At 36.3% G+C, this 23,857-nt stretch overlaps 1 protein-coding gene across 6 annotated transcripts in view; it reads right to left on the reverse strand.

The window, feature by feature from the left end:
• Positions 1-3,085: 3,085 nt before the first annotated feature.
• Positions 3,086-23,857, reverse strand: part of NR1H4 (nuclear receptor subfamily 1 group H member 4) — a 72,662-nt gene continuing 51,890 nt past the window's right edge. The window contains exons 5-12 of one of the 6 annotated variants that reach the window (XM_054574640.1): positions 22,282-22,434; positions 20,253-20,386; positions 18,727-18,825; positions 18,341-18,440; positions 15,816-15,962; positions 9,929-9,994; positions 5,398-5,511; positions 3,089-4,074 (exon numbers count right to left, since the gene is read on the reverse strand). In XM_054574640.1, coding sequence (XP_054430615.1) covers positions 3,836-4,074; positions 5,398-5,511; positions 9,929-9,994; positions 15,816-15,962; positions 18,341-18,440; positions 18,727-18,825; positions 20,253-20,386; positions 22,282-22,434 — 1,052 coding nt within the window. In that variant the 3' untranslated portion in view covers positions 3,089-3,835. Of the gene's footprint in view, positions 4,075-5,397; positions 5,512-9,928; positions 9,995-15,815; positions 15,963-18,340; positions 18,441-18,726; positions 18,826-20,252; positions 20,387-22,281; positions 22,435-23,857 lie in introns of all 6 variants that reach the window. The other 5 variants (XM_054574641.1, XM_054574644.1, XM_054574645.1 and 2 more) reach the window with 5 other exon arrangements.

Raw genomic sequence — 23,857 nt, forward strand, 5'->3', positions numbered from 1 at the left:
TATGAGAGGAGTGTGTAGGTAGAGGTATTCAGAAGACATTTAAATAGTTAGGTCTGAAGGTGACTAAATTGGTTTGTGCAAGAGATACGGATTTGAGAAATCAATTCAAGTACTATTGAGCACTTGCTCTTCATGAGACTCTACCCTAAGCACAGGGGTCCTGCTCCCACAAAGCTTATCTTTTGGCTGGGGAGGGGGAGCGCGGCGGGGCAGTGAAGGTCATCACAAGGTGGACATATAAGTGGAAATTGAACCTGATGCCCAGCAGCCCATCCCAGAACACTTTACTGCTTGTGACTGCAACAGATCAATTTTCACAGGACCTGTTGTTCAAATCAACCTATGTTTTATAGGGTTTCTTCTTAAAACTAGAGGCAACTTCATTTACCAAAATGTCCAGTCACATTGTAGCTTTCAATTGGATTTGCTGAGCCCCAATATCAAAATATGTACACTACACTATAGAACCTTGAAAATAGTGTTATATAGATCTTGTTTGATGAGTCATTAGTTGACTATTCTTGTATTTTTCTTATATGCATACAATGTGCCTAAACATTTGAGTACCTCTTATTAAAAATTGGTATTTGAGGTATATACACAAACATTCACACACACACACACACACACACACACCCCGACTTAATATTTCTAACTATTTATTGAAACTTTGGCAGCAGGGTATTCTGTAGTTGCTTACATTTTATTCTTATTGTCTATTTGCCTTGTCTTGCTAATTTCCTTATACAGATACAAGACAGTATGTTGAAAAGTGAATCCACAGCCAACCTGTGGGAATAGCTTCTCGTCTTGAAGGCCATATTCTTCCCTGGTTAAATGTGGGGATTGGGTGAGGAGTTCTCTTCTAGATTCTTTGATCTTCATTGTTTTCCCCTCTCTTATAAAGAAGAAAACAGTTCTCCTTGTTGTTTTCCCAACCTCACTTTTACATTCTTAGTTAGTGCCCTACTTGAGAAGTGCACGCATCATCTTACCTACCTTGGTTTTAACACCACAATTAGTAATTGAGGGTTCCACCTAAAAAGCTGCAATCTACTTTCATGTGTAGAGTTTCTAATTGGTGGTTGGGTTAATAGCCATATTTTAGAGAGTCTCGCTTTACTTGAAACTGACATGATTGCAACATGCAGAGCAAGTCCCATCCATTTGCGTTCCTCAGGTGACAGAGTCTATTAATTCTATCTTTCCCAGAATTGTGACAGTGTGCCCCATTTTAAGAAGTATTGAGCTTGGAAATCTAAATAGTAAGTTATTACATTAGGAAAAATCATTCATCTGACTAAACATCTTTACAGAATAGAGAAGAGGCTCTCTCATATACCCCTTGTATATTGAAATATAATTTGGCTCTTTCACAGTTCTACAGAATTCTCTATTGCTTAAAATATACCACAACTGGAGGTTTTTTATTTTTGCTTTTGGTTTAGTAGTTGTTTTGTTCTGCATTTTGTGGCTGCTGCTATTGATTTTAATGCTTTTATACTATTGAGTTTCAATCTCAGTATTGCTTCGGGTAATATACTAGATGAAATTTTGGGTCAACAGAAGTCTTGATTCATTCACAGTTAATTAAACTACTCATTCCACAGATAATCTATTGAGAGCCAACTTCATTAAAAACAATACTAAGTTCTATCATAATAGACTGTTACCAATTTACATTAACAAATATAATGTATAAGTAGTTCAATGATATAAAATTTTATTACCATTGCTATTAATTTTAAAATATTAATTATGTGGTGGGTTGAATAGAATCCCCTCTAAAATTTACGTCTACCTGGAACCTCAGAATGTGACCTTCTTGGGAAATAAGATCTTTGCAGATATAATTAAGGCCAAGTGTCAAGATGAGATCACATTGTATTAGAGTGGGCCCTAAATCCATGGAAAGTGCCTCTCTAAGAGATAAGGTTTTTTTAGTTATAATGATAGGAAAAAGTTCTCAAATTCACATATGAAAAAAGGAAATAATTGGTTCATGTAATTGAAATCCTAGATAAAATTCTCTAGTTTTAGCCAAAGCTCAACCTGAGATTTCAAATAATGTAACCAGAATCCAGCCTCAGATGGCTCTGCTGTTTATGTTGGCTTTATACTTAGATTTCCTCTGGTTACAAGATGGCTTCCAGCCGTTCAAGTTCTACATTCTCTTAGGTTCAATATAACCAAAAAAAAGTAACTGTATATAGACAGGCTCAAGTCAGAAAATATGAACCCCTGTAGGTACTTCAAAAAGAGGAAATTTAACACAGGAACTTGGTTTCAGAAGAGAGGAAAGAACTGAGACAATAAACAGGAGCAGAGGAGACAACGCAGAGATGGGCAACCCTAGGAAGCCACTGCGCTTCTAGGTCTTCAACATTCAAGAGGAATCCAGAAAGCAAGGTCATCAGCAATAGGGTAGAGTTTGCCCAAGAAGGGCTTCAATCATTACTAGAGAAGCCATGTGAGGTGGAGGCCAAGGGGGAAATACCCCAGATTTTCCCTTTCTGTACTTCAATTTTCCACCGATGCCTTCCATTGACTGAACCTACAGTAGCAGACAGGGGAACCTATAAAATGCATCCCCCCCCACCCTATATGAGCTGATTAAATTACTGTGCCTCAACCACCTTTGTATTCTCTTGTGGAGTTTAGCAAAAGAATCTTGTACTTAATGGGGATTCAAGTCTTTGTTGCTGAAGCAGATCTAATCCAACTGATGCAGCCCCAACTCTCTCTTTTCCACTGACTAGCTAATTTTAGGACTTCAGTAGCCCCAGTGTGTAAAACAAAAAACAAAAACAAAAACAAAAAAAATTTTTCATTTGCTAAGCAAGCTCCATTTTGGCTGACTTCAGGAGAAAGGGAGATGGAAGTCCATCGCTCATAGAAGGTGTTTTATTGTATTCAGGAAAAGATAATAGGGAGGAGAATGCAACAGTATAACAATGAAGGAAGGAAATGAAGTAATTCCTGCTTTGGGGCAAGTATACAACAGCTGTGCACCTGGCTAATGGAGTGTTTTCCAAAAGGAAAGCAAAACAAAACAAAAAAATGACTAATTATATGCACCGAAGTCAACAGTGAGAACTTTTCAGAGAGAGAAAGGAAATGTCCCATCATTGGAGTTATTTGCATATCCAGAATTTGAAAATGCTGCTTCAAGACATTGACTATGGGAAGTATTCCCCCTAAAAGCGTAACTAATATGCACTGTGGATATTTTATCTGACAATCATTAACTTTTCTGTATGCTATTCTTTGTGAACATCGAAGATAATGAAATGATCAGAGGACTACCACAAATGAGTGACTCTTCACCAGGGCTTCCCCAGGGATGAAAAATGTACCGTTTGTGCTGTGAGAGTTTATCATTTTATGAATCATCCCCTCAGGCTCAATAGCATACCATTGTTTGTATATTTTTTCAAATTCTGTTCCCAAATGAAAGCGTGTTGCCATTATGTTCAGTTTATTGTCAAAAGTGCACACAACTGTTTAATAAAATATATGCAATAAGGGAAGATGAAGAGCAAAATGAGATTTTTCCCTATTTCAACATATAGAATTGAAATAATGATCACTTTTATTAGGCAAACAGGGCATGCCAATTAGAACAAAAGATTCCCTGAAGCCACGTAAAATACAAAGTAGAGAAAGTAATTCTGCCTAGCCCCCTATTTACAGTTGTGGAAGTTATATAATTACTGCATAAATATTCATCAAAATTCTTGTGTGAAACCAGGTACAAATGAAATAAAGGAAAGTTATACATCAGATTTATAACACGAGGAAACTGGAGAGGCAGGCCCTGCCCCGGGGACACTCGTCACTGCACATCCCAGATCTCACAGAGAAGTGGGGTGAACTTGTGGTCATTGACTCGCCATGACATCAGCATCTCTGCGTGGTGATGATTGAATGTCCGCAACTCAGTCAGGCGGCCCAGGAGGCAGGCAAAATGCTGAGGGTTTTCCGGCTGATGGATCTTGCACAACTTCTGCAGCACGTCAAGTAGGGGTTCCTGCAGCTTCTCCACAGCTTCTCTATCCTTTATATATTGCCTGTCTATTTTGAAGTTTAAATCATCAAATTAAAAAGTGGAAGGTTTAGCATAATTATATAATAATGTTAACCTCTTTTGAAGTAGAATTTATATGTGTTGTACAGTTGAAATGTACAAATGTTCAACTTAATGAATTTTTATACATGCATTTAGACAAAACTAGATCATTTAATTGCAGATACTCATTTAATCACAACTAGATCAAGATATAGAAAATTTACTCCCCTCAGATAGAGACCTCTCTAAATTCCCCTTCTGATCAATGCCCGCAAAGTAACCTGCACGGGGAACATAGCATCATTTCTGGTAGGTATATCCCAAGTACTTGCTGGGTCATGGGGTATATACCTGTGTAACTATAGTAGGTACTGCCAAATGTTTTTCTTCTTTTTAATTATAATTTTTATGATAAAACAAAGTAACAACTAACTTCTGACTTAATATCCCATATAAAGTGGTTTAAGGCCACAAATTATGAATGTGGCATCACTTACACCCAAATAATTAAGCAAAAAACATAGGAAAAAATATATCTACATAGGTATTCATTTCAACATTGTTTAAAACAATAGAAAACTGGAAATATTCTGAGTATTGAAAGATGTGGTAAAAAGTAAATGATTGGTCATCAATACAACAGAATATGATGCATGCATTACAATAAACTTTTACCAGTACAGTCTTTTTAACGACATAGGGAAAGACTTTTAAACAAAATTACACATTTAAAAAAAGATAGTATGTTTTAATATTATGTTAAAATATGTTTATCACAATACATTTAATTAAAATTATAATTAAATAAATAAATACTAAGCTGTAAAAAAAAAGCATACATAATTTCATTTAGGTCCCTGTTCATACAACCCCATAGAAAAGCCTTCCCTGACCACTAATTAAAATAACATTCTACTGCCACTTTCTTCTCTTAATATTCTCATCTTTAACATTTACCACCTCAATAATTACCACAAATTATTTTTATTTGTTTCTTCATTTATTGTCTTTTTTACTCTACTAAAATATAGAATGCTCCATGTTGTTGTATTCTGCTTGTTTCTTTACTGCTATATCCCCCAATATCTAGAACCATGTTTAATGCATAGTAGGTGTTAAAAATGTATTTATTGAATGAACATGAGTTTAGGAAAAAAGTTGAGAAGAAATACACTGAAATGTTAACATGGTTCAATTTGAAGCAGTGAGGTTATAGGCAGGCCATTTTACTTTTTTTATGATTCTGTGTTTTCCAGATTTTCTTTATTATAATTATACTGAAAAAATGAACAAATAGCGTAAAAATTAAAATCTCACATTGAAATTACCTGGAGAGAGGATAACAATTGCTGTCAGCAGGGCATACTCTTCTTGAGTCATTTTTAATTCTCCCACACTTTTATAAAAACTAAACATTGGTGTTATATATTCATCAGAGATACCTGTGGGGGAAGTGTAAAAATTGCAGAGGTATAGTAAAGTTGCTGAATAACTACAAAGTGTAAAATTACAAACACATTACATATGTACACATTAATATTTGCACCTGTATGCACACATTTAATTAATGGCTGTATATTATGTTCCAGCCAAAGGCAGGGCAAAGAAGGTCAGATAACAAAATCCTCAAAATATAACTAAATGAATGATTTGTATGTCTTTCATTTTGACAGTGCCTTTATTTTATTCACTACTGTCTGACAATAAATGATAATGCTCCTGAATTACAAAAAGAATCTTTCAACTCCACCATTTTTTACATGGGATTTGTTAATCTTTTAAATATTAATACCTCTAATTAGGGCACAGATAGCATCTTAAACAACACCTCCCCCCAAATTATTGTTTTTCAGCCCAGATATGTAACAGCTCCACTTAATAATGATCTGTCTCTGAAGTACCAAACCTGTTTATCTATCTATCGCCCACTAGGCACTGGTACTTGGCTGTTTTCTTCAAACTCAACATGTCCAATATTAAAGACACCATGTGCAGAACTAAACTCTTCATCCTCCTCCAAATCCACCTCATTCCCAGTCTTCACATGATTGGTATTCTCACCCACTCAACTGCCCCCTCCTGAAAACTGAGATTCAGCCTCTCTCTCACTTGGTCATGTGCTGACTCCTGCGATTACACCTGCTAACTCTCACTCAGGGGCTCCTTTCCTCTCTGCTACCCCTGGAATTAACTTAAGTCTTGATTCTCTTCATCCAGAATACTGCATTGCTTCTCATTGGTCTTCCTGTCTTCAGCTTAGTCCCCTTCCACCCATCCTAGAACTTCCTTTCTATGTAATTCAAATCCCACCCCAACCCCCCACTTCCTACAAACCTCCAAAGACTCTCCATGGCCTTGGCATAAACGTTCTTCCTTTTTACATAAGAAACTCCAGGACCTGCCCCTGCCTATCGCACCACCCACTATTCACCCACATGATAATCATAGGAGTTCACATTTATTGAGTACTCGTTATACATGGGGTAATGTTTCAAACACTTCTTACAGTATAGCTCATTTAATCTTTCTAACGCCCTGTGAGATAGGTACAGAGAGGTTATAGAGTTTGTCCAAAGACACACAGCTGGTGAGAAGTGGAACAAGGATTCAAACCAAAGCTAGCAGGCTCCAGAGTCCTGGCTGTTAGCTGTGACTAAGCTGTTCGACCTGTCCGTCAGATCACACAGCCCTCAGACCAGCTGTGGTCAGCCACTGCAGTTCCCTAAGCAACGCACATTGCCCTGTTTCTGTACCTGTTCCCTAATATCCTCCTTCTTTCTTTATCTGGCTTACCCCACTTTTTAAATTAAGTCTCCTTTGTGTCACTTCCTACACTCATTCAACAAATATTAGTTTGGTGCCTATTCTGTGCATGGATCCACCCCAAAAGAGTTTTGACTGGGGAATGTGGAGAGAGAAAAAGAAAACCTATAATGTGACCTATGGATGGATTAAGATGAACATGAACTCCCATGACTGGCCAGACTAGATTGCTCTATTCCATCCCAAACCAGACTTAGAGCCATAGAGCATTGGTCAGTCAAACCAGGGTAAAATTGGATTCTAGGTTCTACAAGGTACAATTATCATCTAATATTACACTTCACAGAATCAGAAAGCCTAAATCCTTGCCTTTATTTATTTTAATTTTTTTTCTTTTTATTGAATTTATTGGAGTGACACTGGTTAACAAAATTATACAGGTTTCAGGTGCACAATTCCACAACACATCATCTGTATATTGTACTGTGTGTTCACCACCCAAGTCAAGTCTTCTTCCATCACCATTTATCCCCCTATACCCTCTTCTACCTCCCCCCACTCCTTCTGCCCTGGGTAATCCCCACACTGTTGTCCATGTCTATGAGTTTAATCTCTTTTTAATCCTCACCTTTAGAAGAACCCAAAGAAGCATTCCATACTGAATCCTTAGCCTTTCTCTCTTTAGTTAAAATACCACACTTCCCCCCCCTTTGACTTTTGATTCTTTAAGCAAATCCAGTGGGCTCTCTTAACAACAGTGTCTTTGTTGTTCCTTGGGGATTACATCAAGTGGAAGATTGTCCTCTACCCACCTGTTTCAGATGGAACTAAATACCCATGACCAAACTAGATACAACTTAAAACGCAGAGCTTTGGAGTGTGAGTCTGAGAGTACCAATCCTGGCTTCCAACAAACATAGGTCTTAAGAGGTAGTGAGCCAACTAAGAGTTTGAAATCTAATTTATGATTTGATCTTGGGCACATTACTTAAACTCTTTAAGCCTCAGTTTCCTCTGTGAAATATAAGTCATAACAATAGTAGCATATGACATAATATATATATAGTGCCTGGCTAAAAGTAAACTCTCCATAAATATTAGAGCAAATAATTACAATAAGAGCTGTTATTATTGTTATTCAGGAGAATTGAATTAACACACTAGTTCCATCTTAGTCTCAATTCATCTTAATCTTAGCTAGAATAAGCTCATATACTTTTGTGTTTGCAAAGCTATGTTTTGCTTTGCTTTTACATTCTGCTGTTTACTAGGAATGACTACAAATTAGCTGATCAGTGAGTTGAGTCGGTATTTTTCTAGGTAGTAAAGCTAAGCTAAGATCTGTTGTTTCTTGGTGAGGTTGTTCTTTTACACCTCGAAACAATGCCAGTCTTTAGCATTTGAGGACTACAAAATCAGGTGTCATTACCTAAAATAATAACTCATGACTATACTATTATTTTAAATAGTAGATAGGGATTTGGAAATAATATTAAAGGCAGCTGATTTTGATATATTTAATTTTTAGAAATCTTTTTTGACGACTTAATTTTCTATTTTATTTGTCTTTCTAAACGCAAAATCACCTTTCAAAGATGTTACTTTTACTGGCTATCTAATTGCAGTTGATAATTTTGGGAAAAAATAGGTTGGAATTCTTATTACAACTTTTCATCTTGTACATTTTGTAAAAGACAAAAGTGAACATAGAGAAAATGTAAAAAACAAATAACAGAAGGGTTTAGAAAATAATTTTCCTACAAGATGAATCAAATATAAATCTGCTTTTGGATTAAAATCAATAATCAGAATCAACCACAACAGCATAAACTTAAGTAGTGTTTTAAGTTTCTATGAACAGCAAGCAATTCCTAGCCTGAGAAATGTAACAATAACATCAGCCTGAAGGGGCAGTCTTTTCCCATTTTCCTGCTTCCTCCTTTCTGGAGACTGGTTTAAGGTTTGTTTCAGTTGGGCTCTTTATGTCCAATTAGCTGATTTTTGGTCACAAGGTGGGGCTATTTTCTAACTTAATCACAAAGATTACTGTGAAAAAGTAAAAAGTTGTGAAAAATCATGTATGTTTCTAGTCCTCTGTTTCCTCTTTGTCTTTGTTTTTTTTTTTAAAGTTTTCTTATTTTTACTTATTTTTTTAAAAAGGGGTCTGTGATGGGTAAATTAATTGTTCATTGATCAGAAATATTCTTTGAAAGAATAGCTATTTGATAGGATTAACACTACGCTGTTGTAAGTTGTTATTTTAAATGTAAACATCTTTTATTTCCTAATTAACTTTCTAGTTTTAATCAGAGAGAAAAGGAGAGCAGAGGTAGGTGCATGCCTGTATGTATTATATATAAGTGTGCATTTTATACAAAGGATCCTTGTTAGGCTAGGACACCCCATCAAGGCCACGTTGAAACTCTGTTTTCCCTCTGGAGCTTTCCTGGTCACAGTGGAACAGAATTTGCTGCTCCTTCCTCTATGTTCAATTCTACTGCACCTGTCAATTCATTTCTCTCCATCCTATTAGAGCGTGAAATACCATATAAATTTTACGACACCAGGAGCCAACTGCTGCATTCCCAGCATCTGGCCCACTGCCTGGCCAGTAAAGTGTGCTCCATAGATGTTTTATATTCATCTCTGTCTCCTTAGTAACTAGCAACCTGTGGAGACATGGTAGGAGATTAATAAATGTGTATTAAATTAGGTAACATTACATTTTGCTAGTTGTTTTGTGATGAAGGGGACACAGCTATGCGATGTGATGGGGGAAAGGATGCTATGAAGACAACGGAAACATTCTCGTGGTGCTAACAGACCAGACCCTGGCCTCTGAATCAGCGGCTCTAGTGCCCAGGGTCATTTGTGCCGTAGGGTTGGCCCTGAGTAAAAAGCTGCCCACAAATTAAAAACTCGGAAAACAAACCTATTTACAACATAAAATATTTAACATAAAACAGTTCATAAATAATATACTTTTGAATAGTCCTAGTGGTTTAAAAGTTACCTGGCCACATTAGACCTGACCAGTACTTAGAAGCTGACAGGGTTTGGACCGTCAAGTTTCAGATTCATCTCAATAAAACTCACCAATTTTTGCACATCTAATATACACAATGTGATGGTGCTGGGAATTATCCTCAAGCAGGTAACAGACTAATGGAAGAAGCAGATACAAAAATAAATACATAATGCCCAAAATGGGACAAATATAAAAGGCTTTGGGAATATAGCTGAGGGCTGATGGGAATATAGACTCTTGTATTACTTTAGCACTTTCTCTTATTTTGAAAAAATTCCTACAATTTGAGCCCCAAATTTGTCCATGCCAAAATCAATACATGACCACTTTGAAACGTAAAAGGAGAGGTGCTAAGAGTTTTAAACTCTGATGTAAGCATTTATATTTCTTATAAATATTCTGTCATTTGTTTACATTTCTAACCTTTCTTTCAAAGACAGTATTGGAACCGTAGCTTACATCTACTTCTTTAGAAAATTTAGTTTGTATTATTGTTTTTCATTTGTTTTCAAGTCTAAAGCAGTGAATTCCTATATATTTAAAATGTAGAAAAATAAACATAGTATACTACATACAGCATACTTTACTGTGCTACTATAAGCCAGCTCTGACTTTATCACTCCAATACGAATTTCTCCTTTCTCTGATTTCACTATTTCCATTCATTTTATCATTTACTTTAAAACTGCTATAAAGTGCTAACTGTGCTTATACTTTATCTCTCAACCAAAGGGCAGGAGCCATGTCTTACTGGTCTTTATATTCCCTACCAGCTGATAGTTGGCAAATATTAGATCTCGGTGAGTGACAGGTGCAACACGGAGAAAGAGTGCCGGGCTTTAAGTAGCACAGCTGCGCTCATCTCTGGCAGTCTGCTGATTTGATTAACTGGGTCACCTTGGGCAAGTCATCTAGCGTCTCTAAGCTCATTCTCCCATCTATAAAATAGCAGCATAGCACCCACCTTCAGTGGCCACTGGGAATGCTAACAGGATGGACTATGTAAAAGCAAACTATTGCAAAATCACAAGATACTCTGTCACCCTGATAAACACTTATTAATTTGAATGTTTCATTTCTGTCTGTTATAAGGATCAAAAAAGGCCACAAAATACTAAGAATTTCAGAGGTTATTTATATTTTAATTAACAGAACAAGTGTCTTTGGTTTGTGAGACGTTACTGCTAATTTCTTTAATGTTGAAATGTAAACTCTTTCAGTGTTAGCAAGCCTATTTCAGTCCAATCATATTTTATGGTATTATATGGATATTCCTATTTTTAATAAAAATTCTATCTTAAAATCTAATTTTCTTAAAACTACATTAGGAATAAAGAAATTGATGCATTACAATTATGTAGAAACAACGTAACCACAGGTTGTGTCAGATATATGTTCTGAAGCCTCAATTAACATAAACAAACACTCTAACTCTCATTAAGTAAATGTATCTCAGGAGACAGTATCTTTGTGCATGTAATTGAGATTTAATAATAGTAAACAAAGGAGTATGAATTTGGAGAACAAGAAAAGAAATTCCATATTATACTCTTTAGGGAGCTGTGCAGGCATAAACAGAGTAACTGAGACATGGAATTAAAGGTACAATGGAAATAAGGATGTGGTATATTTTCATAAGAATGGAAAGTTATTCTGAAAGGTCATTTTGCAAGATCAGGTTCTATGTGGTGTGTGGGAGTGGTAATTTTCTGAAAATCCACTAGAAGAAGCAAACTCATAAATATTAATAAGTAGAGCCATAATTATAGATAATAAAAGACTAAACAGCATGTGAATTTGATGCTTTTTATTTTCGCAATATGTGGCTGATGTTTGGGTAAAGTATCTTATGAACTAGAAGCATGTGTATTTATAGAGATCACACACTAGAAAACTTTGATTTTGAACTTTCCTGAAACTTGCAGAATCAAGTTCTGAAATTTGAGTTATTGAGCGATATTTTTCTTTTTGATTACATATTTTTAACCTGCAAGACCCTCACCATTTCTCACCTAGTTACTGCGCTGGCCTCTTCACAGGTCTCTCCACTTCTTGTCTTAATCCCTCTAAATTCTCCTTCATATTACGGCTGGAAATATTTCCCTGCAGTACCTCTGTGGTCATGTCACATCTACTCAGAATATTATAAAGGCACCCCACTGTATAAGGAATAAGTTAAACTATTTTTGTGGCCATTCGATGTCCTTAATAATTCAGCACTTACAACAATTTCCTAAATTTATTTATTTTTAAATAAAGTACTTGTGAGTCCTATACATGGTTACTCACTCATTCTTTCACATCTCTGCACTTTCTATATTATTATATTATAATAGCTATATATCTTGGAATGCCTCTCTCAGACTTTCGTGGCTTGACAAGTTCCTAATCCTCTTCCACAATTCAATTGTCGCCTTTCAAGCCTTTCTGACTCACCAAATAGATTCACACTGGAAGACAGGGATTGTCACAAGGAACATGGCTGAGCCAAGTTCCTAGAATTAGCTGCAATCTAGGGCTTCCCAGAGTTTGCTGAGCCCGGGGCAAGACTGGACCTGTTTGGATGAGTGGAGTAGTTCTATACAAGGGAAGAACCATCTGAAAAGAAAATAAATGTCCAGACTCATAGTTTCAGATAACCATCCATCCATCCATCCATCCATCCATCCATCCATCCATCCATCCATTTCACAGATGTTCGCTGAGCACCCACTCCAAGCCAGGCATGTGCTAGGTGCTTGGGATAAAATACTAAGTCAAAAAGAGGCACCCCTGCCTACAGAGTTTTTAATATCAAAATCCAGATGAGACTGTAGAACAAATATTAAAGTTAGATGTGATTTCAAAGAGATCAAACTAGTCACGGGGTCTATTTCAATAGTTTTTAACAACAAAAAATAGGACATATGGCTGATAAATAATGGGACCTAGATTCAAGCCAGATTCTTAATCACCACTATCTCTTGATGTATAAACAAAGACCACATCAAGCAGAATAAGATCCTTGGACAGTTAAAGAGTCATAATCTGTAAAATTAAAATATTTTGTCCCATGAGACATTGTCCACTTTTATTTTATTAGTTTTTTTAAAAACTATATTGGACTCATGGATTTTCTTAAAGAGGGCATTCACAGTGTATGGAAGCCAGGACCCAAGAGCTGACCAGGTTAAGATAGAGAGGCTGAAGCCATAGCATAGCAATTTTCTGCCTAGAGAGCCACCAATTTACATTGAACAGTCTGAACTAACAAATTCATACATGTGAATATTCAGCAGCTTCCATCCTTGACTCCTTCCTAAGATGAACTGTTGATTACTAATTGCAGCTGTAAAATCAAGATATTTGCCCATTAATTAGTAACTCCTTTTCCCCCTTCCTAATCAACAGGTATAACATTTCAGTTAAGCAAGATGAGTAAGCTCCAGAGATCCGCTGTTCAACATTGTACCTATAGTCAACAATACCACTTAAACATTAGTTAAGAGGGTAGGTTTCATGTTAAATGTTCTTACCACCATAAAATAAAATAAAATAAAATAAAATAAAATAAAATAAAATAAAATAAAATAAAATAAAATAAAATAAATAAAATAAATCCGAACACTTAAGTAGCTAGCCAAATGACTGGTTAAACCATCAATCAGGAAAACTTAAAAGAAGATTAAACTGAGAAGAATTAAAAGAAGAAAAGCAATAAAACTTGTAGAACTGTATTGTGCCTTGGAAGTCACCTGATTCAACCTTGTCCCTTACCCCTAGCCTCCTGGATACAGACAGACAGACACACACACACAAACTATAATTAAGACCCTGCACAGGTAAGTGATAAAAATCTGTCCAGGACCAGAATCCATATTTCCCACAACATAGAGTGAAAAGCTGCAATAACATATTTCTTAGCTCTGTCTCTTCCTTTCCAATTCTCCTAGCAGCAGGGGTCACATTCTTGATACCCATTGCCTCCTCGCAGGCATCTCTCCTCCTGGCTTATCTGAACATTGCTGGCAGATTTGTAGAGCACAATTGGTGCTTTCCCTTCCCACTCAAAAATATTTAATGTCTCCCCTTTAGGTAGGAAATAAAGAATAAAATCTTTAGCCAAGAATTCAAGGCCCTCAACATTTGGTTCTGACTCTGTTTGCTTTTTATCTCTTTTTCATATAACTCTTAACCCTATCGAAATCGATGAGTCACTCTTCTTCGCATGCATAACCTGAGCTCTCTTGCCTCAGTCCTTTGGTCCTGCCAGTCCGTATCTCTTGCACCTCCACTCTGAGTATCACATAAAATATCATTCATGGTCCTGCAAAAATGCCCATGAAAATTTTTCTGACTCCTCCCAACTAGAAATCATCTCTCTCTGTTATTCTTTTCCACATTTTATTTTACTATCTCTCTACAGTTCATATCTTCCCACTAGACTATAAGTTTCCGAGGGAAGGGAATATACCTGATTCCTCTCTTCACTACCACTGTAATACTTCACTCTTATGGAGCTATTAAACTAAAAAAATCAATGGGTATATAGAAATAATGTGTATCTTTTTTAAATGTTTTTTAAATCTACCAATGATGCTAATTATACTTTTAGTTATAAACTGAGAAAACATAATGACTATGGCAAGGCTGCTTTTAAGAATAATTTTTGATTTTCAATTATTTGATTTATATTACAGATGTAGAGCTGCCTGAAAACCTTTCTCCCAATCTCTATTCTATAATACTGATTTTATGAGTATTTAAACTTATTCCAGTCAATTATAGAATAATAATACTTTAGGAAAAAAATCTTCAAAGTTCATCTTATCTCATTTATACCCCCAAACCATATATAAACTCTCTCAGGAAAATAACAACTTATCCATATCTTCTAAGATAAATTGCATAGAATTCATGGTAATCCATTCTGATGCATTATTATTATTATTATTATTATTATTATTATTATTTCACACATTTTCCCATCCTTCCCTCCCCTTTGGTAACCATCATCTTTTTTTCTGTATCTGTGGGTTCTGTTTCTGTTTTTTTTTCTATTTTATTCATTTATTTGTAGAGAGAGGGGAAGAGAGGGAGAAAAAGACAGAAATATTGATATGAGAGAGAAAGATCTATTGGTTGCCTCTTGGACTTGCCCAGACCAGACTGAACCCGCAACTCAGGGATGTATCCTGACAGGGAATCGAACTGATGATCTTTCTCTTTGCAGTATGACGCCCAGCCGGATGAGGCACACTGGTCAAGGCTGTTTCTGTTATGTTTTATTGAGATGTTCTGATGTTGCTTGACCTTCTGTGTTAATATTACCCTATAATAAGTTAAACTGGGTTACTTATACTATTGATATTATTTCATTTGTCTCTTGAGAGGCACTGTAGCACAGCATTCAAGGCATATGGCTTTCTCACCTACAAGATGGGGAAATAAGAACAATAATAGTATATATTTCATAGGATATTTCAGGAATTTGGTGGAATTATATATGTAAAGTATTTAAGTACAGTGTCTGAGACCTAGTAAATTATATATAAAGGTTGCTGTTATTGTTTCTTCTCAGTTTTCTTTGAATAAAGATTGATAATAGTTTGATATATAGACATCCAGACTTGGAGGCTTGGGATAAATGGATCTTTTTCTAGACTGAATAACCGCAGCTCATTTATGCCATATTTTTTACCAGACTGATTTTCTAAATTTTTAAAAATCCCTTTTGTGGTCCTTCATCTCAGTTCAGTGAAAAGAGTATTGTTAATATTTTGCTATTGCAACAAGGATTTTTGAATCAAGACTCTAAAAGTCTCATCTACTCAACACATATCTTCATAGAATCATTCTCCTAGTTAGTCATAATGGGCATATATCATTGCAGAAGACAAGAGCCCTGCCTTTATGTGTTGTACAAATTATTTCTTGCAGAAACAAACTATTTTTACCATTAACCAAGTCACTTACCACTCTTTCGAATTCTCTCTTCCAACAAGTCAGCATGTCCAGCTGGAAGTTTCTTATTGAAAATCTCTGCTGAACGGAGGAACATAGCTTCAACTGCAGACCCTTTCAGCAAAGCAATCTGATCTTCATGGTCCAATGTCTGAAATCCTGAATGAAGATATAATCAAATCAGTATCAAGGTGTTGTGAATGCTGTAAAACAGTATCTGATCAGCACCATCGTTTCCCATGATAAAACATTTTCATAAATTATTTTTGTAGTTGTTTTAATATTGGGTAGTCAAGTTGAGACAATAATTATCTATTGATCTCTCTCAGATAGAAGATGTCTTTTATCTTCACCAAGTAGGAGTTGATCAACAAATTGGGCAAAAGAGAATGTTAAACCCACATCAAATATATATAATAGCAAAGACAGGCTGATACAGATGAAGCAACCTTCAAAAATTAGAGGCAAGCAGATTCTCCTTGAACCATTATTTTAGTTACATCTGGTGTTGCAGGTCAACTCTGAAGAATGGAAGTATTCGCAAGCCAGAAAAATCTTTATGTGTATCCAGAGGTTTAAAGAAACATTTGGCCAATGCATGGATCTTTCATCAATTTGGAGAATAGGTAGCATTTCCAATATAAGATCTAATGAGGCATTTTCTCTGAGCACAGCACCGCACTATGCAGGGTGGGGAAAAGTGACTGAAGTAATGGATGGGAAACAAACACAAGCTCGTGTGCACGTGTGTACACACATGCCCCATGAATAGAGACAAAATAATGCCTTCAGGGTCTAAGTGGCTTAGGAAAGTATTAAATAGCAATGGGAGTTTGGGAGTTTAGAGAAGAAGGTAATGCTAAGGATCAAGAAGTAATATCACTTTTTTTTATTGTTTATGTTATTTACAGTTGTCCCAATTCGCACCCCCCACCCCCGCAAAACCCCCCTCCGCCCAGCCCAACCCGCACTTCCATCATCATTCCCCACACATAGCAGTGCTATGTACAATAGCCAAGATTTGGAAACAGCCTAAGGGCCCATCAGTAGATGACTGGATTAATGTCACTGTTTAAGAGAATCTAAGGGCTCCTTTGAGGGCAGGAGGCGTGCCAAGGCTCTAGCACCCTGGACAGGGCCTGGCACAGGCAATGCTCAATGAACTGCAGGAGGGAACAACTCAAATCAGTCCTTCACAGAACACTCTTTCATTTATTAGTATTGCATCACTATTATTATTATTTGTAATAATGGCATTTCTATAATCATTGGTATAATATTTCTTTCTCAAGGGTTTTATTTTTGGCTTCCCTTTTGTATTTTAAATTTTTTCCTTCTGCTTTACTCATTATACACACATTAATTAAACTCTTTTTTCCCCCTCAGGAACCAGTCCAGGCACAGGATTGAAGGGATATGTAAGATATGGCCAGAGCTTTCAGATAAGCTACCTTCTTATGAGTAAGATTATTTTTGTCTTCAATTATTTCCTGGTTCAAGACCAAATGACCATTTGAAATGAAAAATCCACAAACAACAACAAAAAATCATATTTCTCCTTTCTCGATGTCTTCTCCCACAGTTTTTACTCTTGAATAATCTTGTTTTTGATCAAGATTTCCTTCAGCTCAGTTAGCATATAACAAATTAAGTTCCTCTTTCATTGTTAGTAAAGAAATGAGAGAATATTAATGTTTCAATGATAATGAGAAATTTCTCCTCACATTTTATGAGTTTTATGTAGGCTTATATTTACTCATGACACATTTAATAAAATAATAGCATAATGCTGACAAAAGAAGGCAAATTAACATGTTTAATTAAAATCTGATGTCAGAAGTTACCTTCTGGAATTTAATATTACGGTCCTATGCAGCTATACAAGGTATTTATTATACTCTTCTAGATCATGAAATTTTAATGTACTAATATGTTTTGCTTTTAAAACATTGAAATAATGTAAAGCTATTGACTTAGATTGCATTGAAATTGGGTCTGAAAGAATTGGAGGCTGAGAGATAAGAATCTTGCATTCCAGTTTCTTGTACTTTTCACAAGCAGATTTCTTGACTTCAAATGCCCCTTCCTCATACCACCTGAAAATCTCCTTTTTTTTAGACCCAACTCAAATATAATTATCTCAGAAGCCTTCCTTTCTTTCTCAGATACAATTAGCAATTACTTCCTCTCTATTTAAACAGCACTTTGTACATACTTTTTGATTATAGCCTTTAATCACTCTTTGAAGGTAATAGCTAGATACTTAGTATAGAGTAGGTATCAATAAATACTTATTTTTAAATGAATAAGTGGATGAATCACAACTTGCAAAGTCTCAATTTCTTAATTTATGAGTTTGGAAGAGTTACTATAAATGATTTTAAATATCCTATCTGGTACCAACATTTGTATGTCTATAATAGACACATTAAATCAGGTGTGAGATAATTCTCCTTTTGCAATAAACAGACCAGCCTCTCTTAATTTCATAAGAATGTTGAACAGTGTACCAGAGAAGTAACCACACGTAAATATACCTGGCAGTTTTTTTGTGAATTCTACAAGAATCTGCACATGACTGGTAGCCATTTCCGTTAAAATGAGAAAATTTTCTTCTGCACTGAATTCTTCTTTTAACTAAATTTTAAGAAAAAAAAGCAAATGATTAATAAGTAGATAAAAAGATAAAACAATATAAAATCATTAGGCTCTAGAACCAAATTTAGATAACATTTACAGACTCTACTCATATTTTTCAGATCCTTGGAGTTATTTAAGGCTACTAAAAGTTTACATGTGTAACAAATTCTCAGCTCTAATCATTTCAAAGTAACATATTTATTTATCAATTCCACCTGTAATGTAGGAAAATCCCCAGAAAGTATTAACTGTAAACCCATGCATTTTCAGGTATGGTACATACGATTTTATTTGTGATTTCCTGAGGCATCCTCTGTTTGCTGTATGAATCCATAATATAATGTAGGAGATTCTGTTGTTCCGGGGTGAGTTCAGTTTTCTCCTACACTGGCAGAAAAATAAAAGGTGTTAGGGAGGGGAGTTGTAACACGTTTTTCATATATATGCACTCATCTGGAGTGCACTAGTGTCAGAAACTGTCAGGAATATGCTTTGATACAATGTGCCATCACTTTTTCTGAGTCCCTGGACCATCCATGTCATATATCACTAAATCCGTCCTAAGTTACTCATTTTCCTCTCTGTAAAATAGGGAACACAAGATATTTCTTTCATATATTTCTTAGGAATAAATAATGGTCTGGATATGAAGCCTACTGAGGCCATTGATAGAGAAGTTCAGTGAAAGTTCAAGGTTTAGTCACAACTAAAAAAAGTTCCCAAAAATAAAGTGAAGAATCCTTTTGAGGGTACTTATTTAGAGCAGGGACTGACAAACTATGGCCCACAGACCAAATCCATCCAGCCTTGCAAATCCACTGGAAGACAACCCTACTCGTTTGTTCATGTATTATCAATGCTACTCTACATTGAACAGTTGAGATGGAGACCATGTAGCAGCCAAAACTTAAAATATTTGACCCTTTAAGGAAAAAAATCTGCTGCCCCCCGAAGTAGAGAGTCACCAATCTGAATAATTCTGGCCCTAGACATCTCTGTGTCCCTTACTAACATCTTTTGAAGAGGGTGGATAATTGTCTCAACTCTTTGTTTCCTTATACCAAAGTGTTACTGGTAAAGCACTATGGCAAAATAATACATTTATATCAAATAACTTTTCTGAAATAACTATAAAATAACATATTTGAAAAACTACGTGCATGAAGTTTCCTTTGTCAGTAGTATAATAAATATTAAGAAGGATGTGACTTGAACCAAAATGGATTATTGGATTTTTAGCTATTGGCAAATTAAAATTCCTTGAAATGTCCCATGCATTATCAATTGTTTACCTAATTATACAAGGAGCTGTTCCTCTATTTGTCCCGAGTTGTTCAAAGGATTTCTGGAGCAATCTGTGACCTCAGTGAGAAGGGCTTTGCTTTTTCAGTCCATAGATGTATATTCCCCCCCTTTTACCCACAAATAAAGACTAACTCACAAGCCCCTATTGAGCCCACACCCCTCCCAGTCTGAACCGCCCTTCTCATGGGCAGGTCATCAAAACTCAGTTTGAAAAATCCATTTTATACACCAAACTATTTTTTTACTGGTAACCTTTGCATAGTAGGAATGGAATGGAGCCAAGGAGAAGGAGAACTGTCACTTTTTTACTTTACACACCATTATTGTTTGACATCTACACAGAAGGATGTATTACTCTCTTGATTAAAAAGAAGTCCATTTAACGCACAATGGAAATGAAATTCTGCTTGTAGCTGTGGCTCTAATTTGAAAGTCTCCCAGCCAGATCACTGCACGCCTAGAAACCCAGTGGCTGCGGGCTTTGGCACTGTTGCATGTTATTACCCTGCATGACTTGGTTGTTGAGGTCACTTGTCTCAAGTCACGTCCTTTGCTGTCTTCATTAATGATCTGATCTGCATGCTGCTTCACGTTTTTTCTCAGGCGTTTAGATTTACACTGAATTTCAGTTAACAAGCCTAAAAAACAAACATAGAGACTTAACCAACCACAGAAAGCTCTGTTGGGTGTGTGGTCACAAGGCAGCTGACATGTAGTCACCTCACAAGATTTTCTATACAATTTGGCCCTGAGCTGACTCTAGCCCTCCTGATGTTGTCAGACTTGACCTTGAACCAGAAATCTGTCTTCTGTGAGTCTCAGTTTCTTCATTCATAAAATGGGAATAACATCTATCTTGCAGTGTTTTGTGCAGATTCAATGTTACCATGTCATTTTTTAAGCGAGTTTTATATAAAGGATGTAATGCCAGAGCATTGTACAAATGTAAGGTATTCGGTCAATAAAATGAAGAATGACACTGCCTGTTCCTGTCCTAGGGAACTCGGAAAGTTGTTGTTTCAAAACACGATATTAATATTATTTCTTATCCATGTTTATATAACTGAACCATAAGGAATATATTGTTTCACATTAAATATATAAGTAAACATGTTGAATAAAACAAATGCCAAGATCTTTTAGGAAAAAACTTCAAATCCTGTTAATTTTCAGAACTGTATGAATTATTGAGAACATAGCTACAGATGAAAATAAGTTGAGGGGACTTAGAAATTTTCTTTTGAATAATCATGTAATATCATCATTAATTTACATCTAATAGAGCTATAAAAAATAACATAGAATGATCTTCCATATTCCCATTAAACTTCCTCATTCGCTCAATGTTAATGAAACTAAATTCCAGGGATTTCTTTGTCCAGTAAATTTAGTTTACGTGGTCACATGGAAGCTTTGCATCTATTCCTGGACAGGTGCATGCTCATAAATAATATTATAGACTCTTATAGGTGGAATCATGAAAAATGTCCTCACTGCTTCAGTTGGGACAAGTTCATGTTTAAGTGATGAGCAACATGAACTACCCAGTATCGAAGTAAACGTTTCCATTGCCAGATTGGATTCCAGCAGCAGCACCTATTGCAGTCTCTTGTTTCATATATGCTAAGAGAAGATTGTGATCGACCACTATAAAATTTTCATCCTTCTAGAGCTGGATTGTTTACACTGACCTATTTTTCCCCTCCCGCACGCATTATTTCTCTGGGTGCATCCCAGTTGCCTGCAGTTTGGAAACAATAGAACTAGAATCGCTTTCCAAAGGCTTTTATTTCATGTGACATTCCCTCCCTGACTGTTATTATCCCCTTGGTGACATTTGTTTGTCTATTTGTGTTTTGAGGAGGAAGAGGACATATCTCTGAATCTGAGTGGTCTGTAGAATTTGCAGAATGAAAACTTAATATGTTATATATTAGCATGCATTCCAAATGTTGATGAAGATTACGGTTTCTCACAAAGCCAGCAGTTAATACAGTGTCTTTTTTTTATCAGATTGAAGGACCAAATGATATTAAAACTCAGGGTAGTTAATTTCCTGTGTAAATCTATACAAATTGGTTTAGAGCTGCACCCAAAAAAGGATTCTTAATAAAATGACTTGGCTTAAAACTCTATTTAGACAATTTGGAGGCAGTTATACCTTATTCTTAATTTTTCCCCAACTGTGAATTTTTATGCTAATTAAGCAATAAATTTAAAAGATATTAAGTCTAATTTGGAGCAAACTTTTAGACTGTCATTCTTTGTAGTTTATAAAAATAATGCCACTTCACTCCGTGCCTAATTTAATCTAACAATGAACAACAGAACACAGCTGTTTCTTTCAGGTGAATAGAATGCTCTTTCGCTGACAGTTTGGACAATTCCAGTGGTTCATTATCCTTTTCAAGAACTTAGATGGCTTAGCAAATTCCTTCTTTAATATGGGAAGTACCATTCTAATTAGATGAGTTACCTGACATCTGCCTTCTTAAGAGATATTTAGTGGAATTTAATTGCTTGATGTGAATACCTCTATACATACATTCAGCCAACATTCCCATCTCTTTGCATTTCCTTAGTCGGCATTCCTGGCACTTCCTTCTCATGTACATATCCATCACACAGTTGCCCCCGTTTTTACACTTGTACACAGCGTTTTTGGTAATGCTTCTCCTGAAGAAACCTGTGGAAGAAACCACAGAAAAGAGTAAAAAGGCTCCTAACACCCTCTAGTCAGAAAAACACATTAGGATTGAGATACCCAGGCATTTTCTCATAAACACCTGGGCGCTGCGTCCAGGCGATCCTCCAGTGTAGCATTGACAAAAGTACTTTTAACTGCCTTGCATCATCCAGGAAGATGCTGTTCTTAATTTAGCTCTCAAAAATAAAGACATGTTTCAATCATAACTTCTCTTAGGAAAAAAGAAATCTTAGTTTTTTAAGATAAATTATGTTTATTGTTATGTATTCATTGGGGGTCAGTTATGTGCCACTGTACGTACTCTAGGTGTTAGCGGTACAAAGACAAAGAAGTCATCCCTGCACTCATAGAGTCTACATGCAGGGGTGTCCAACCTGCAGCCCACGAGCTACATGAGGCCCAGGATGACTATGAATGAGGCCCAACACGAACTCATAAATTTACTTAAAACTTTGTTTTGCTCATCAGTTTTTGTTAGTGTTTGTCTATTTAATGTGTGGCCCAAGACAACTCTTCTTCCAGTGGGTCCCAGAGATGCCAAAAGGTTGGATACCTACAGGCAGGTTGAAGGCAAAGCCATGCAAACAACCAAACAAGTAAAATTCAGCATCCCTGGGCTGTGCTGGGCAGAGGAGGTGAGGAGGACGGCCAGTTCTGGAGGAAGAGGTCAGACTCGGAAGTGAGCACTGGGCTAAGTCTTGGAAAATGAGCTGCTGTTTACCAGGCACGCAGGGAGAGGTCACATTCAAGGTTTCAATTCAATACTTAATATGCCCAGCTTGGTGTAATAATAAAGATGCCAACCTTGATTTAAAAGCAAACATCTCCCCTGAAAATGTGTAGCCACAGCTGCAGCCTGCTGCAGTTAATCTGTCTAGAGCCAGGGAGAGAAGATGACTGGCTTTCTTCCTGCTTCTCCTTTTCTCCACTTTCTGCTTCTCCTCTTTCTCCTCCATCTGGCTAACCAAAGCTCCCGGCACTGCCAGAATCAAGGCAGAGTGGTAAATAAGGAGAGGATGTTGGGAGGCAAGGCAGGGAGTGACAGGAAAGTACTTAAGTGCTTGCCTGTATTGTTAGAAGCTGGTTTGGAAAGCTAGCAAGTCACCAAAATTGACATTCTTTTGGGGGTTGCGCTCTTTAGAGAGCACCTCCGATCATGGAGATATTTTCCTCTGCAAGTCCTTCATGAGGGCAGGTACATCTCTATTCTAGTTCATGGCTTGTATCTCCTTCAGATGAATCTGACAATTCCACCCTGTTAACTCCAATGTCCCTCCATGTGGCACTCTTACCATGGACTTACGATAATCCCATGCCAACTGTCCCTGGTCCAACAAACTCTGTGGGGCATATAAATCCCTCCTTCTTACCCATAAACCATCAGCCATCTTTCTTTTTGCCC

This window comes from Pteronotus mesoamericanus, unplaced genomic scaffold, assembly GCF_021234165.1.
Source record: "Pteronotus mesoamericanus isolate MK-2021 breed Mesoamerican mustached bat unplaced genomic scaffold, CSHL_Meso_final contig_263, whole genome shotgun sequence".
Taxonomy (NCBI): Eukaryota; Metazoa; Chordata; class Mammalia; order Chiroptera; family Mormoopidae; genus Pteronotus; species Pteronotus mesoamericanus.